Source organism: Grus americana, chromosome 1 (assembly GCF_028858705.1).
Source record: "Grus americana isolate bGruAme1 chromosome 1, bGruAme1.mat, whole genome shotgun sequence".
NCBI classification, from domain to species: Eukaryota; Metazoa; Chordata; class Aves; order Gruiformes; family Gruidae; genus Grus; species Grus americana.
In genome coordinates, this window is record NC_072852.1 from 75,592,481 (window position 1) to 75,609,855 (window position 17,375).

Below are 17,375 nucleotides of genomic sequence, written 5' to 3' on the forward strand. Positions count from 1 at the left end.
CTGGGGTTAACCATGGAGGAAGGGTATGAGGTAAATTAGTGTTTATGGACTGATGAACTGCACAAGACTAGGTAACAGTGTTTAACTCAGCAAGTAATCTAAGAGATGGCATGTAGAACTAGTCCACTTACCTAGCTTTTATGTGGCCGGAGGATAGAGAAGGTCCATGGGTGTTAACGGGAGGATATATCTCAAGGGGAGGACTCAGAGGCTGGACTCAAGTCAGGTGATGAACTCAAAGTGTCCTCCCTGCTGGAGTTTGCTCAGGGCAGTGCTGAATTTACAACTGTTGAGTTTCAGTTGTCCCTGGGGTGGTAGATACTGAATGCTGCGGCTGAGGAGCTCAAAAACAATTTTTACCTCCCTCTAAGAGAAGGAAAAGAAAGAGGCCTGGCCCCAAAACAGTTGAGACCTTTCTCAGGTCAGTCTTAAATTCTTACCTCTGCCAGCAGCTGCTTCTCAGCCCTGAGGATTTCACTGAGCCAATTTAATGCTGGTGGTCAGACAGTTTAAACCCATTAGCTCCCAGTTATCTGAATAAATTTTCTCCTTGGAGCCTAGCACCCTGGCAGACTGCTCCAACCAGAACTGCAGAGAACTGCCACATTAACTGGACACTTGCTAATTGTTGTGGCCTGCGTGGTAAGCATTCAAGAGTTGAAGAAAATGCCGCTGGCTAGATCACTGTCCATGACTTCTCTTAATGGGCTTCCTCAGTGGGAGGATGAAGACCTACCAGTGGAGGATTTGTTGCTCTTTGAAGTTTCTTGGGAAGTTACCAACAAAGGTTTGTACAACATTCTTAGGAGTTGGTATTGCTGTTTTCACGGGAGCAGGGGGAGGCATGAAGGACTTGGACGTGAAAGGCATTAAGGGGAGATTGGGGAAAAGTGGGCTGCAGAGCTATTGTACTGGAAGGAGTGAATGTGGCATCTGTGCGTGGGCTGCATCTGCCTGTGCTTGTGTGAGATGAGCATATAGTCAGGATGTCTGTGTGTCTTTACATGTTTCACCACCAGGGCCGGGTTGTTTAAACAAACATCTAAGTGTTATACCTGGGTGTGCAGATGTATGGATATATAGATGTTTGTACATATTTATATTTTACCTTCCATGCAAATTCACTTGAGAATGTAATGCATGAAAATGAGCTGTAAAACAGACATGAGATGCAGGGCAGTTCGGCAGTCCCCCTCAGCCATCTGTGGCAGGGTGGAGAAAAGGCCGAATTTGAAATAGGTAGAAATAAACATAGCTGCATTGAAGTCACTGAAAAAAAGCCAGATGTCAATGACCAGCAGTCTTTATGCCAGCTGAAAGCCTTTTGGACTGGTCTTTGCAAACACAGGTGGTGCCAGGCAGGGACTGCATGCTTTGTGCATGTGTACAGATTGAAAATCCGGTGGCTGCACGCAGCTTGTTTGGCAAAGTGCACGCTGCTTGTTATGCAAAGATCCTTTTGCCTTCGTTTCTAATTCACTCATCAAATCACCCGCTCAGCTAGGTGTAGTTCACCAAGGGGGAACAGACTCCAGTTTTGCCACAAAAGTGAGTTAGTATGAGTAAATGATTGACCTCATGTGTCTTACTGTCCTGGCAGATAAATAGAGAGATTAGTCAGGAGAGGGGATCTGTAATCTGTTAAGATTTTGACTCTAAAGGGGAAATATGTGTGAGACAAACAGACAGTGCTAGGGTTTATCCTCACAGTGAAACTGGAATTACTGTTCTGTGATAGCTTCTGGTATTTCATTTGTACTGCAGTGCAATTTTACCTTGCTCTTTATAGGGTGAGGAGTATCGATACCCAGAGGTAGTAGAAAGTATCTTTTGCACTTCGAATCCTGTGGGCTTATTCTTCATTAGCTTCAGTCAAGCTTTTTGAGTTAACTCAGTTTTACTACTGTCAGAACTTGGAGCATGCAGCATTTACTTTTGCAGTGTGCAGGATGAGTAAGGCACTGGCAAGCAGATGGCAGCAGAAATCTAGCAAATTCAGGTGTTCTCACTAACGTCTCTGAACTCCATAGTCTATGTTTTTCTGGTCATCTGGACCCACTGGTTATAGATATCACACAACATGTTTAAGAAAAGGTAAAACACAATTCAATTTAACTGTCTTTCTGTGTATGTACAAAACGCGCGGTGAATCATTTAGTCATCCATATAGGTTTTGTTGACTTACCTGAAGCTAAATCAACTGACACAGCCAAAATTTATTATTCTCACATTTTATGAGAGAATTAATATTTATGAGAGTGGATATTTATTCAGTTAGTTTAAAAATAAGGTGCTGTTAATTATTCAAATGGGGCTGACCAAACTAGTCATGGCAGACAATTTCTTCATTAGAACCAGATCTCTGTGCAAAGTTTCCATTAACCAACCTTGACTAGAAACATCTGTGTAAAAACTCTTTAACAAGCCTATTTCAGCTTATTTTTCTGGTAAATCCTTGATACTGAAGTTTTTTTCCTATATCTTCCAGGCAATTGAATGTCTAAGTCACGTGGTGACATACTGTTCCCTGGTGACCTAACTTTTATAAACAGTTCTTGGAAAATGTTGGGGCATTGTGTTTCTTAGGGGAGAGAGTAGCCAACAAACTTAGGGAGAGTCATCACAGAAGATACATAGGCTTAGGAAATAATAGCTTACACTATATATTTCTGCCTCCTTTAGCACAAGGAAGAACTGTTTTTTGACTAAGTAGGCTGACCCCCACATAGGTTTAGTACTGCTACGTGTTTTAGTGTTTTAATGTTGTTGTATATGTTCCTAATATAGAGGGAAAGATAAGCATTAGCTGGGTTTATTGCCTCACAACCTAATTTTGAGCATTTAATGTGAAGGTTTCTTTCTTCCTTTCTGGCAATGCAAAGGTGTGTCAGAGTAGTTCAGCATGAAGTTGGTTTGCACTGCTAACATGGTGTAAAGCTGCTGCTGCTGCCTACAGGGGGGGTTCAAATCTCTGTGTTAACTTTGTGTGCATCACTAGGTGCTTGGCTATGGGTATATTTCCTCGTTGACCAGTGCTGCTTTTCAGTGGTTCCTCCATTTCTCTGTGGCAGTGACAATAAGGCTGAACATCATCTTCCCTATGAGGAACGTGCTACCAGAGCTCACAGATGGCTATCTATTCCTACACCTGTAAACAGTGCCCTTTACAGTTGCTGAGCTGTTTTCTGAGCCTCTTAAATGTATTTTCCTTCAGAGTCTGAGGATGATGAAGGGGTCCTGTAAATTGGAGCCAGTGTGAGAGTGTTTTCATGTGCCAGGCTGCCCATGGGGAGCAAGCATTTACTGGGATTTCCCTGACGGTGCTGGTTAGTACTGAGCCATGAGATGCAGCTGTAGGGAAGGACAAGTCAGTTGTATGAATTCAGTGCTCAGAGATCTACAGGTATCCATTGTTTCCAGAGTTTATCAATTCTTTCTCAGCAGCTGGCACAGTGAAGGGTTTTTGGTTTTGTTTTTTAAGTCTAGATCATTTAACTCATGCTTTAACAAGGCAAAACCTTTGGCCCCTGCCGAAGTGCCAGAGACATGAGAAAAGTGTAGTTTGTTTTGCAAGATTTTTCTCACTTTATTTGGCTCTTCACTGATGGGCAAGAGCCATACTCTGAAGTGGATCTACTGTGTTTCTGAGGCAGAAGGGGAAAAAAAACAGGCAAGCAAGGCCACCAGTCCACTGCAGTGCCACGTGATCTGATGGTAATTGTGGGGAAGCTCCGCATTTTTCACCCTTCCCCTTCTCTCCTGGCCATCATGCACTGGTAGAGCCAGGCATGGTCATGTCTCTGTGCACATTGGAAAAGACGACTGATTTACTTTCCTCCGTAACATGAAGGCCAATAAAAAATTTAAGGACAGGAGCACAAACCAAGTGGCTACAAGCTATGTAGATCTTGCATCTGAAGCCCTACAGATGGAAATTGTCAACAGAGAGCAGCCAAAGGCCATTGCAGGAGTAATGGAAGCAGTTCTGGACATTTTCCACAGTGAAAATGGCTCCATCCTTTTTAATCTCTTTTAAATGTTTGCCCACTGAAAACTGAAGTATTTAATCTGGGTAGGGGGGAAAAGTCTAATTCTGTAAGTTAGAATAACAGTTAGCTGTAGTTTAGTGGGTTTTCTGATACACTAATGAGAAGGGCTGAGAATGTTCAAGATCTGATCTATAAAGATGTCTTTAAAATCATTCCAGTAATATTTAGATTAGTATCTCCTGCTATATTACTAACAGCTTTTAGATAGAAAATAGAAGAATGCTTAAAAATGCTGGGCAAACAGCCAGTTTGTATCATCATTCAGCTGTGAACAGATTAGCTCAAGAGTTACTGGTAGATAAATTCTAAATATTTTTTTCCACCCCTATTGGAATGAAGACTCTGCTAAAAACAAACCTTGGTTCAGCTCTCCCTGGAGCAGAGCTCTATGTACAGTTTCTCTGGTGAAAATCTGGACTCTTGGAAATTAAATCTTGGTCCATAGGACCAGCGTTTTACCTCCTCTGTGTTAAACATCTTTCCATGATGAAAGTTCCTTGGGAGAAGTTGAATGATGTAATCTGTGACACACCTGAATTAACACACTATGGGGGGTGGGGATGTGCTGACATAAACTTGGCATAAGCACAGCATCAAAGCTCTGTGCATTGCTAGAGTGGGGTGGTATATCAACATCAAATCAATCTCAAATGAAATCTTGTGCCTTTTGGATGATGTACACAGAAATAGCTTCTCTATTGTGGACATCTGTCATAAATTTCTGTATTATTTCAGAATATGTTTGGAATGCCAGAATTTCACAGAATTTAGAGAATTTCTATCTTCTGATGATTCCTGGCCACGAACATAGCCAAAAAATACACGAAAAACACCTGCTATCTGAAGATCCTGAGGTTTTTATCACCTGACACATATTACAACCTATTCTATAAATGGTCCCCAGATATCTCAACAGACAATCAATAAATAAATAAAATTCCAACCAAATATTAGAAAAAAAAAGTTCAAGACCAATTTTATCACATCTCTATAGATCAGAGACACATTCTGAGTGGAAAGGGTGAAAGGATAGTTTATGTAACTAGTAATTGCGTCAGTGAAGTCAATTTGAATCCTGAATCTGGGGTCCCACTGCTGTCTTGGATTCCATGGCAGTCATGGTCCTCAGGAAGGCTTTAGTGCCTTCAGAGTGGCCCAGTCAGGCTGTAGCAAAGAAGCTGAAGAGCCCCAGGAGCACCCTGATCCTCTGTCTCTGTGTAGCAAAGGTGTGTGGGGAAGGACTCGGGGATCAGCGACAATCTCTACTTATCTCTGTCTCACTTCGCTTCCTACCTTTTCCTTGCTTTTTGGTTTCTGCTGCTCCTTCCCTCTGTCCTTCTGTAATGTGGGGTGGGTGGGAGAGCAAGTAAAATGAATGGTGGGTATCTCTAGCAGTTTTCACAAGTTTTGGCAATTCCATGCTCAAAGGATCACAGCTCCAGAAGATGTTTTTTTGTCAGTGCAATTGCTCAGTAATCCTGGAAGTTGTGGACCTTTCCTCATCAGGTGACAAAAAGCATTGGCAATACGTCTTTCCATATAACAGCTTGCAGCAGAAAGAGGACATCTACATATTAGATCTCGCACAAAGATCTCCAGTTGCATAGTTAGATCTCCACTTCTGCCTAATGTTATCCTCAGTAGTGATATCATATTGGGAGACCGTTCTTGACTCACAGATTTTTTTTATTATTTATTTATTTATATAGTTTTATTGTCTATCCTGGACAGACTGAATTGCTGCTTGAATTTTAAATATACAAAAGAAATAATACACCAGGATTTGAAATGAGGAAAGAAAGAAAAAAATGGCTAGTGATGTAGATAACTCCTTTAGACAAATTCATGTAGTGGTAATGTGTATGAAAACATTCAAACTTTTAAAAATAATTCTATGAATTATTTTTCTGAGAAAATATTTTGGTTTCATCTTCTATTTTTTAAAGAGGTCACTAAAAAAAGGTCAGAATTCTCTTAAATTAATAAAATCCTTCTTTCCCAAACATTTTAGTTCCCCTTTCCATGGCAGTTTATTTTTCCCTGGAAAAAGAGGAAGAAGGGAAAGGAAATAAATGGGGAAAAAGATTTGTTGTTGATTTCCTTTTTAATGTGATTTTCTTTATTCTGGTGGAAAAATTAAAAACACATTTTAAAAAGAAATAATAGAAATATTGTTCTCTCAAGGACATTTTAAAATTATAAAAACTTAAAATATTTGAATAAAGCATTCAATTAAAGCTTATGCAAACACATGCTTTGTAAGTCTTATTTCAACAGTAACAGAGAAGACAAAAGCAAGCTTTGGGACGAGGTAACCCAGAGCTTCTATCGCAGCTGTCTTCTGAAGTTTTCGCAGTCCATAAAACGTGCTCTTTTTGTTTTTATCCTAAGTACTTTTTATTGTGTTTCAGGCAAATAAGTGCACTGAAATGTTTTTTACCTTACTGTGCAACAGATTACGATGGCAGAGCACAGCATGCTCCCCCCTCTTTTCCTCAGAACAGGCCTTCCATACGTCTTTGGCAGGGCACGCTTTAGGACACACAGTGATCCTAAGCAAAACCTTGTGAAAAGAAACACTTGGCTGTTGGCTATACAAAATGAAGTTCCAGGCTCTGTTCAGCTCCTGAGCTGCAGCTTTCTTATTAATCTTAAAATTTATAGCTGTGGAAACTTAGCTACCTTGCTGATCACAACATTGAATGCCTTGCAGTGTGAAAGAGGCTGATCCCCACTCTTGTGATAGTGAGGAAAGAGCTTTGCACCACTCTAGTCATATGCAGCTGTATCATGTTACTTGTATGTATAAAATGATGTTTTTCTGAATCCAAGCTATTCAAGTAGTCTCTCTCAGCTTGTGAGCAGAGGATCATGGAGAGAACATATAGTGTCGCTTACCTAAGATTTCTCTATATCCCTTTCCAGAGCAGCCATGGTAGAGTATGACGACTATGTTAGTTTCTTAGCTTTCCAGTCCTAATGAAGTGGAGAAGAATAGTCTTGTGCGTAGATGTCCTTCTGTAGTTCCATGTCTATATCACCTGAAACTTTTGAACTGTGAGCTTGATTTAGGAACACATACCTGTAAGATTCTTGTCTTCTTAGGTCTTGAATTACTATGTAGGGTAATAATTTATTGTAATAATTCTGCTTCGCAAGCTGGTAGATTGGAACTGTGTTTGTTTTTCTTTGTAAAATACCTAGAATCCTGAGACATCTTGACATAAAAATAGTACGGCTAGGGATTCTTGCGGTGTTCAAAACAAATGGGATATTTGTAAAGAAAAGGATTTTAAGTGTGCGATTTCTTTTCTAGGAGCACAATTAAAAACATAGTTCTGTCAGTTCCTAAGGGCTGCAAGATACCAGGCTTGGCAGAAGGCTTTCTGCAGTTGTCAGGTGATGCAGTTTAATTAATCTGGGAACTAATCTCCCAAAGTGCTGAGCAACTTCAGCTGCTCTATTGTAAATAATTTGTGGCAGATTTTTAAGGAGAATCAGGTAACTTCCGAAGATTTTTGCCATATGCAGTTTGATGCAGTGCATTGGCACCTCTGGATACCCTAGTACCTTTAAAAAAGTAAGTAGGGAGTACCTGCTATCAATCGCTGGCAACTTGCAGTGCTGACTTCTTTTGTAATTTTGATGTCACTGTTGAAAGGTATAGCACAGTCTTCTTGCCTGGTGTATTACCAGAAATTTCCAAAATCAGTGGAAGATGAAATTTTTAAGTAGGAACACTAATTCCTTTCCTATTGTTTCCTTTGTTGTTTGCTTGTACCTGTTGAGCTTCATTTATCTTACCAGGATTTAAAATCATTGGAGCTATACTAAACTTGTCTCTGATATACAGCAGCTACTAGCCTCTGATTTTTCTCTTCCCTTCCACTTGCTAGATTCAAGCATGTGCTGTTGTTCTTCCAAATTTGTGGTGGTGGAATGCCCACTGCCTGGCACCGTGGGCCCTGTGGCAAAGGGGGCTTTGCAAGACTGGCCTTCTAATGCATGAATTACAGGGCTGGCTATGGAAAACTGTGAGGAAGAACAGCTAAGTGATTCTTGCATATCATGTGCAAGACTGGATAGATTCGTATTGACTTGTCAGGGGATGTTGTTGTCACATGCTCTTATACATTTTAATATTGTGTTTATTTTTAAAATGGACAATATTTTGGTGGAAGGTGTTGCAGACATTTATATTGGCAGTGTAGGCTACCTTCATTGCAACTTTAATGACTCTTTAGAATGATAGTGGAACATGACACCTTTTGCTTTGAGGATATTGGTTTAAATCCATTTTTATAGTCAGTCGTCAATGAAATCTGTCAGTCCCTCAGCTTCTCTCAGTGATTTGTGTAAAACAAGCTGGAAGTGCCAGCTCGGTTCTCACCACATGTATTTCCACATTACAAAAAATATGTTTGAAAATTATAACTGCTGCAATAAAAAAGCAGAAGGCTGTACTTAGGATGCAGTAGAATCAAGATTATGAGAGTGGAAGCATGAGCCCCAGGATTTGTATCCCACAATCTGTATGTAAAGATTTCAAGTTCCAAAAAGGGGGGGAATAACATAAGAATAAAATAATATATTGGTTGAACGTTTCTGGTGTGACTTTGGGCATCTAAAAGAAATTTTAAAAAAATCACAGACTAGATAAAAATAACAGTTAGTCAGAAAGCATCCATTTGAGATTATTAGAGGAGAAATTCAGAGAAGCCATATGTAGTCACCCAGGAGTAAGCAAAGCATTAAATTGTCATTTAAGAATTACACAGTCTGCTGTTGGTGCATGCTCCTAAATTGAACCATGAAGCTCTGATTCCTTTTAAGAGACTGAATTTCTATTTATTTGATCGAGTTTGGATTTCACTTAAAATCTGAATACGTTAAGTGATTTAACTAGAGGTGTACCTGATCCACAGGTGAGTTGGAGCTTATTTCAGAGCTTTGTGGTCTGTGTTCCTTTCTACTTTTTGTTCTTTGTAATCTTCTTTTGCAGTGGGCGGCATTTACACTGTGATCCAGACAAAAGCCAAAATTACGGCAGACGAATGGGGTGAAAACTATTTTCTGGTTGGTCCCTATTTTGAGCACAACGTGAAGACTCAGGTGGAAGCATGTGAGCCTCCAAACCCCGCAGTTAAGAAGGCAATGGACACCATGAAAAGCCAAGGGTGTCAGGTAAATCAGATGTGCTACTGCTTCCCAGGGCAACAAAGCTGACTCTGAGGAGATTACAGTTTTGGTTAATGCTCTTGCCGTTCCACTTGACACAGCAGTCCTGGTCAATGTCACAATGGGAGAGGCTCAGAATCCACTGTTAGAACAGCAGAGACAATTCATTAAAGGTTATTTTTGAGGAAGAACTAGTTTATCCAATTACAGGTTTTAACAGTCATTTATCTGCAAGTCTACTTAATTGGATTAATGACTTATTTATCCAGTCTCTAAATACAGTGAGATTTTAGTAGATATAATATGACCTTACTTTGACTGAACCCTTATGTTACATTTGGCATTCTTGTGCTGGAGAGAGAAAAGCATTCCACTAGCTCACAGTTTTTCTTCTGTAGTATTATATTGAGTTGAAAGCCAGAAAGGGACAAACCACAGATGGACTTAAGAAAGGCACCCGACTGACAAAGAATCTGCTTCCTCAGATCATTGCAACTAGCTGTCTCTTCCCTAGGAAGAGTGGTTTAACCACGGCACAGGGAGTGAGTTCATCTGTGTTTCCTACACAGTGTTTTCTGTGTGATCTCAGACAAACCTCACAGCCTCTCTGTGACACAGTTTCTCCAACAGTAAACCAGGAATAAACTTTTTCCTATAAAGGTGATCTGCCGAAAGGAATAGAATCTACTATGTTGATGGGCAAGCTACTAAGCTGCAAGCAGCTGCAGCCTTGAGGACAATCGATTACCTGGAAATGGGTGGAAGATAACACATGCTGAATCTGACCTTTCTTGAAAGTCCTCATTGGAGATCTAGAACTCACCTTCACTCTTTTTCAGCGCTGAGTCCCTTTAGAGGTTCTAGTTGGCAGGAGGAAAAATGATCTCCTCATAATGTATGCCAAACAGATGTGAAAAGCATTGAGAGGCAGCAGCAAGGAAGCACTTTAATGTAGAAATTCATAAACTTCTTGGACTGCCACCAGCAGTTCTGCTGTTCTTAGGGTCTAATTCCCTATTGCATGTTATGTAGAAACATATTGTTGGACATGCATGTGCCACAGCTTGGGAAAGTGTCTGTTGGGGACACTAACTGTGTGATACTTGCATTGTTCAGGCTGAGGTTCAAACTAAAAGGTCTAACCTAACTGCCATTTCTTATTTCTAATCAAATTTTCATAAGTGATTGATCAAGTTTTCCATGTTGCCTCCGTTGCTTACAAAGAGATGTCTCTGCAAATTGTGTAGAACTCCTTTGTTTGGAAAACAGCTGAAGACTTGGGGGGCAGATTAATTGCAATGCTATATATATGTTTCATGCTGTTCCAGCAATACATTCAATTTAATCAGTCAACTCTGGCAGCCTAACATGTGCATTGTGCTACTGGAGTATTCATATATAGCAGCAAGTCTGTCCCAGGTACGTCAAGTATAGCTTTGATCTCTAATAATGACGCTCTAGTTTCCAGGAGCTGCGCTTATCCTATTAACATTTATGTCTGGATTTTGCTTATGCATCACAATGGATCCCTTTAAACCAAGGGACCTAGGAACGCTTCCAAACTTCTCAGGTTAGGTGTATTCCTTGCCACAGCCTGACTCCATATTTAGATGAAGTCTAGATATACACAAACTCCCTGCTCTTTAACCTCATTTTCCCGAATAAGAAACCTGATAGCCTGAAATAAGTACATCAGGAGCTGACCCTCCTTCACACAGCTGTCTTTGTTACAACCTGTATTTTTTGTGTAAACAGGTCTAAGAGCTTTCATCTCATCGTTTTCAAGACTTGACCTCTATTCAGCCTGTTCTAGTGTCAGGGCTGAGGTCCCAGGGATTGGTGAATGAAAAGAGATTGAATAGTGACATGAAAGATTCTTCTGCATGGAGTATAAATTGCACTAGCATCCCTATAGTACCTCGTTCTTCTGGGTTAATATGTCTCTGTTGCTATAGCCAGTTGGATGGTAGAATGAATGTGAAATAATTTGACTCTGCAGACTGGTACAATCTGTAGTGTGGGCCCAGCTGTGTTGTGTTGCCTTATGACAGTTCTACCTACTCTTCTGCTTGGGCAGGTAGGTTATATCAGTGGAGTTCTAAATGCTCTTAGAGATATTTAACTATATTGATGCAGATAAGGCAGGAAAGCTGTATTTTTAGGCTGACATGGTTTTAGGTATTATTACACCTTCTGATTAATCCTTCTGCTTTGCAAAAGGGCATCAACTGTGCTGCTTGGGCAGAATGAGGAAAGACCATGGTAGATACAGGTCCCAAGCACCTGTCCTACAAAATCTATCACCAGTAATCTAGTATAAATGGCAAAAGATTGGTGACAAATATGACTGAAAGAAAATAATAATTTTGAAATAACAAGAATGGCATAGATACTTCAATAAGAACATAAAACCTTGTTATTCAGCCCAGTATAGCCTTCCTAAGCTTTTCTTAATGAACAAAGTTATCATTGCAATGAAAATCTAAATTGAAAGTCTTCTAAACAAAATGTTCCTAAATATTGTAGTTTCCTTTTACTCCTGCCTTTGGTCCAGTATTACTCCATGTATTTTGTGAGGAAAACCACAAATCCTGGGTATGTAGGACTATGATCATGTATTCCTTATATAAAATATTTAAGATTTGATGGATGAAAACAGTTATGCTAACTGGGCTTTACATTCACTTTAACATTTTCTGCTTATATCCTCGGCTCTTTCCCTTAGGTCTTTTTTGGAAGATGGCTGATAGAGGGCAGCCCATATGTCTTACTGTTCGACATAGGATCAGCAGCCTGGAATCTGGACAGGTGGAAAGGTGAATTTTGGGATGTCAGTAACATAGGGATCCCTTTTCATGACCGAGAAGCCAATGATGCTGTGATTTTTGGATCGTTAACAGCCTGGTTTTTAAAAGAGGTACGGTTTTTAAAAGAGGTACAGTTTTTAAACCTAGAGAGTTTCAAACCTCGGCATTGTCAGCAGGGCAAAAATGTTTGGGATGTGATTCCTATTCTCCAGTTTGAAAATTATCATTTTAAGGAAGTTGATACCTGATGCAGACCAAATTTGTATTTAAAATTTAATCCTTAAGTGGTCATTTAACTATTTTTCCAGGAGGGAGAGGGGCTGGCACCCTATGTGAAATCTGCTGTGTCTTTCCTGTCACATCCCTCTCTGTTTCTTCTCAAGTTCCCTATTTGTCACTGAAAGCTCTTACAGGTAGGATCTCAAACTCCCTTTTCCTCTCCTGTGGTAGTCAAGTTGCCACACTCAACAAACTATTCTTAAAGCCAGTCAAGCCATATCTCAGCTATTAGATACTACCTTGCACAGAGCATAGAGGCAAACGAATTAATGACAGCACTGTGACTTCACATGTAATTCTACCACAGACTACCTGAAGAGAGGAAACTTTGTTAATCTGCAGAATCATCTGCCTGTCATAGGTACTCATGATTTTCTTATTCAAACAAGAGTTTCAACAGCAGAAGAGCAAGTTAAGAGTGATCGTGCTTGCCACAGCTCCCCAGCATGCTATGAAGGATACTATTCTGAAGCACTAGTGAGGCACATGTGCTTCTTGGGTTAAGGATTAGGGCTGATGGGAATCAAGATACATGACCACTTAGAATGCTGTACTGCTTTGTCATATGAAAGAAAGCAAGCACACAGAAGGAGGTGTGAAAAAAAGAGGTTTCTGATGGGATGGTGAGCAGGGTAATATGTTTCATGTGTGTTCTTTCTAATTATTTTCAGCTTTCCTGTCAGTTTGATGACAAGCCCAACATAATTGCCCACTTCCATGAGTGGCAGGCAGGAGTGGGTTTAATACTGTCTCGATCTCAGAAACTTCCTGTTGCCACAATTTTTACTACCCATGCGACTCTGCTTGGGAGATACCTGTGTGCAGCCAGTATAGATTTTTACAACAATCTTGACCAGGTAAGAGACATTTTTCTCATTCCTTCTTTTTTCAGCTAATCAGCTCCTGGCCTCTTTTCTGTTTACTGTGCTACACCATATATTCTATTTTCTGTCTTGTACGATCACTTATGATTGACCCACAGCTGAGTGATAGGTTGTCAGTTCCAGAGCGCAAGAAATGGTATTTGTAAGAACATGGGGTGTCTAGGCATGAGTACCTTTGTCTCTGTGTCATCATACAGGTCCTAAAACTCAGTAGAGTCTAGAATACTTGCAGTACCTTCAGTGAACTTTGATTTACCAGAGTTGCACTGCAGAGTACTGAAATTCATTCAGCCTCCTGATACTATGGAGTAATATTGCAGCAGTACAGGATTGCCAACAGAGATTCTTAACCTTCTTGTCAATGGCTTGTGACATTTTCAAAAGTAAGGGGAGCGTTACAGGTCCAGACATCACTCCAAGTCAAGTGTCCTTCAGAATCTTCCCCTTTATGTTCAGGAAAGGCAATCACCTCAAGCAGTGGATGCTATGGTTTGGGAGTTACTGTTAGCAGAATGAGAAACCAGTGAATGTAAAACCTATTCAGCTGTAGTCATCATCTGACACTTCAGGTGCAGCTTCACAGAACTCTTAATGAAAGGCAGTAGAAAAAATAGCTGGTAGCCCTCCTTTTCCTGAAATTACCCTGGAATGGCATTAAATATTTTTGTGTGTTTTGTTTTCTCCAGCCACCTTCTTAATTCTTGCAAGTCATGATAAGTCCTTCTACTGTCAAGCTTTTCAGGTTAGGCTTAATGTGTAATTGGCAAATATAGGAAGTATTTTCTGAGTTCAAAAGACCCACATCTGTTTCTTGGAATTTTTGTAAACTGTCTAGTGGTTTTGGTTTTCACTGTTCTCTTTCCACTCAAAGCATAACACAAACCAACATTTCAAGGACCCACATGTCTTTAGCACTGCCTTCAGGAGAGGTACATTACATGATCTAGGACTTCTAATATGGTTACAGACAGAGTTCAAGCGATTTTTGCATTCCAGCTTTTATTGAGGGTAGAGGTAGTTAAAAGGCTAAACCAACTGCCTTATTCACTGTCCATGCATTTCCTTGGCTAAAATCAGTGAAGAAAATTATTCAGTTAGCAATCTTCAGTTGGATGTTTGTTCCACAGTGTGTCAAGCTTCAGTGTCTTGTCTTGTAAAGACAAGATCCAAGCAGTAGTGTGCTGCTGGCCTTATTAAGAAGCACAGAACAGATTGCAATTCCCTTGTACCCTTCTCCCAAGGAATGTCATCACCTTACTCGTCTCTCTTTTTTTTTTTTCTTCTTTTCTTTCTTTCCCACCAAAGGCAAGTACTGAATCCACTGAACACACTGAGAGTGAAAGACTGTCTCCACTCGTTTACTCATATGCATAAAGGTTGCAGCATGGTAGTATGTAGGGGGAATTCTCTCTGCCCAATAGGAGGTAACTAACATAGGTGGTTACTCCTCCTGGGCTCCCTATATCATCAGTGGAGTTACACTGGCCTCTTCACAATCGGTGTAAGGCAAACCACCTCAGACTACCATCTGAAAGATCTGTTGCCATCTATCACCTACGAAAAACAGTCTTCTAAATTAGATATGTTTGTTAGGTGCATTAATGAGGCAGCATAAATAACCCAGCCATGCTCTCAGACCCAAGTTTCAGAAGATAAAGTAATGATCTTGCAGCTGAGCAGATGTACAGATTTTAATATATTTATAATCTAGTCACAGTATTAATATAATTTTTACTGTTCACACATGACATGGCCAACTTTATGTGATAAGGTACTGTCCATCCTTCTGCAAAGCTTCATGAATTCTGTTGGTAACTATCAGGTACATGATAAATACAGAAATTTCTACTCAGATTTTATTCTACGAATATATGGAATTAAACATATGTATCAGTTTAAAGTATTATTATAAACTGCTGTAAATAATATTTAAGGGAGGAAACTTGTGGATTTTTAGACCTTAATGTTTTATGCCCTCAGTGGAGAGAGTGACATTTAAAGGTACTATAGAGGAAATGATGCCAAGCTCTTACACTACTGTTTAACATGCTTATAGGGTGCTAAAGCTCTTCCTGACGAAGTTAACTTTTAGTAAGAGATCAGATATCTTAATGAGGGCTCCTTTGGCTGTAAAAACGTCAACCTGGCCCAAAACTCAGTTGAGAAACATGAGAGGTTGATCTAAAATACAGTAATTAAATGATACAGATAGCTAAGTCTTCAGAAGCTATTCTTGTTGCTGTCTTCTAGTAGTAAACTATTAATGTCAAACAAGCAATTTGTCCAGTGAAGAAGATTATCTAGGGCTTCCTAATATTTAATCTTTGGATGAGACAATATATTTTTAGGGGGTGTCATCCCCTCCCACTCCAAAGTAGAATAGCTGATTTTCCTGTTTCAGTGCTATTGTATAATTTTTCTCCTTTAAAGCATAACAGCAATTGACTCTAAGTTCTCACTTTTGATCAGCGTTTCATGGTTAGAACACAATTTTCACCAGCTTTAAGCACAGCAGCTGAGATGGGTGGTAAAGATGCAACTGTAGTATGATGTGCTGTGCCAGATATCACAGAAAAAATGGTTGCGGCGCAAAGGGTGTAAGCATGGCCTGACTGTGCCTAGAGACAATCAGACATGCACAGCTCCTACAGAGGAAAGAGGAAACCTCATGTTTCTTTTTCTTGTCTCCAACACAGTCCACAAAAAGCTGGCTTAGAACTCCTGCTAGAACGAGCTTTACTCGGCCCTCTGAGGCCAAGTGCTTTTCTGCAATGTGGAAGGATTTAACAGTGGGATCCACAGGCAAAACCATGACATGATTGTTGGGTGACTGATAAAAGATATTTACCTGGCATCTTCACAGTCCTTTCTCTCTCTCCTTTCACAGTGCTCTGGCTGTGCGTGACCAGTGTATTGTTCCTCACCATGATATTTCCTGTTAGCACTGATACTGTAACACTCTCTCAGTTTGTCCTCTACTGTCCATCAGCCCTGCCTGCTCTGCATGCACACACACACACACACGTGCACATGCCCACACAGAGCGCAGCACTCTTCCACTTCAATGTTAAACCACCTCTGTAGATAAGCAGGACCAAAAGATACGAGATGAGTTGAAAAGTCTCTTTTAAAAATACAAAGGATTGCTGAGATTTTCTTTCTTTCTCTGGATTCCACGGTGGAAAATACCACTTTAATTCATCTTCCTAGCAAAGCTCAATATGTGCCAGTTGGCACAAGTATAGAAGGTACAAATGCATTCTCTGAAGTAAGCCAGTGAGGTCAGTAGCTGTAGACCAGAGAAGCCTTTGGCCCAAGTCCCAGCCTGTTTGGAGTGAATGTCAATATCAATGATCAGGCAAAGGGCTGTGCAGTGCAGGGCGACTGGCACTTTCTTTAGCACTTCGGTAAACAAAGAGCTCAAGTCACCAGCCCCTGTCAGATGATAAAACTGGAAGGGAAGGCTCCATGTAGTTTTCTTATAGCCCTCACAAACACTGGATCTATGAAAACTTGACCTTGAGCCTTACTAGTCTTTTGGGGAAAAGTTAAGAATGGCTTAGTGAAGGGTTGCCATGCTGTGATACATGATTCTTTACGGACTCCCTAAACCACGCAGAGGCCTGAGCTGCAGGCTACCATGAGCTGAAGGCACATGTCAGCCTGTGAGCTGTAAGAGGACATTTTCTGGGGGACTGAAAACCAAGACAACCTAGTAGATTAGAGCTGTAGGTTGCTGGAAGATAGGAGGGTGCCCTATGGATGTAAAACTGTAATATTGTCTTAGTCTTGACCTCTTCCTGAGCCATCTGCTCTTTGCCTCAATTAAAGATAGTGTCCTGGTTCTTATACAGCATTACTGTATGAAATGATACAATTCCTATATTTTTACAGTCTTAACTCAGTTCATCTGGACTGGGAAAAATTTAGCTGCCTCTGCTCCAGTGGAAAGCTGGGTGTTCAGTCCTTAACGGTGTGCACAGGAGCATAGTGAACACCAGAATTAACATTGCTGTGTCCTCAAGCAGCATGTAACAAACAGATGGGCTATGTCTGAGCTATGGAATGCTGAGGCAATGACCATATAACAGCTATTCAGTGTACGTTTTAGTTCCTAGATTCACATTTAGTTCACTCTGATTCTGGAGGAAGGAAGGGAGGGAAAACAAAAAGAACGA

At 40.4% G+C, this 17,375-nt stretch overlaps 1 protein-coding gene across 3 annotated transcripts in view; it reads left to right on the forward strand.

The window, feature by feature from the left end:
- The first annotated feature begins 262 nt into the window (after nucleotides 1–262).
- Nucleotides 263–17,375, forward strand: part of GYS2 (glycogen synthase 2) — a 45,541-nt gene continuing 28,428 nt past the window's right edge. Inside the window, exons 1-4 of one of the 3 annotated variants that reach the window (XM_054802792.1) lie at nucleotides 263–787; nucleotides 9,052–9,233; nucleotides 11,953–12,144; nucleotides 12,985–13,170. In XM_054802792.1, the coding sequence (XP_054658767.1) occupies nucleotides 667–787; nucleotides 9,052–9,233; nucleotides 11,953–12,144; nucleotides 12,985–13,170 (681 nt within the window). In that variant the 5' untranslated portion in view covers nucleotides 263–666. Of the gene's footprint in view, nucleotides 788–1,791; nucleotides 2,095–9,051; nucleotides 9,234–11,952; nucleotides 12,145–12,984; nucleotides 13,171–17,375 lie in introns of those variants that run through there. The other 2 variants (XM_054802811.1, XM_054802800.1) reach the window with 2 other exon arrangements.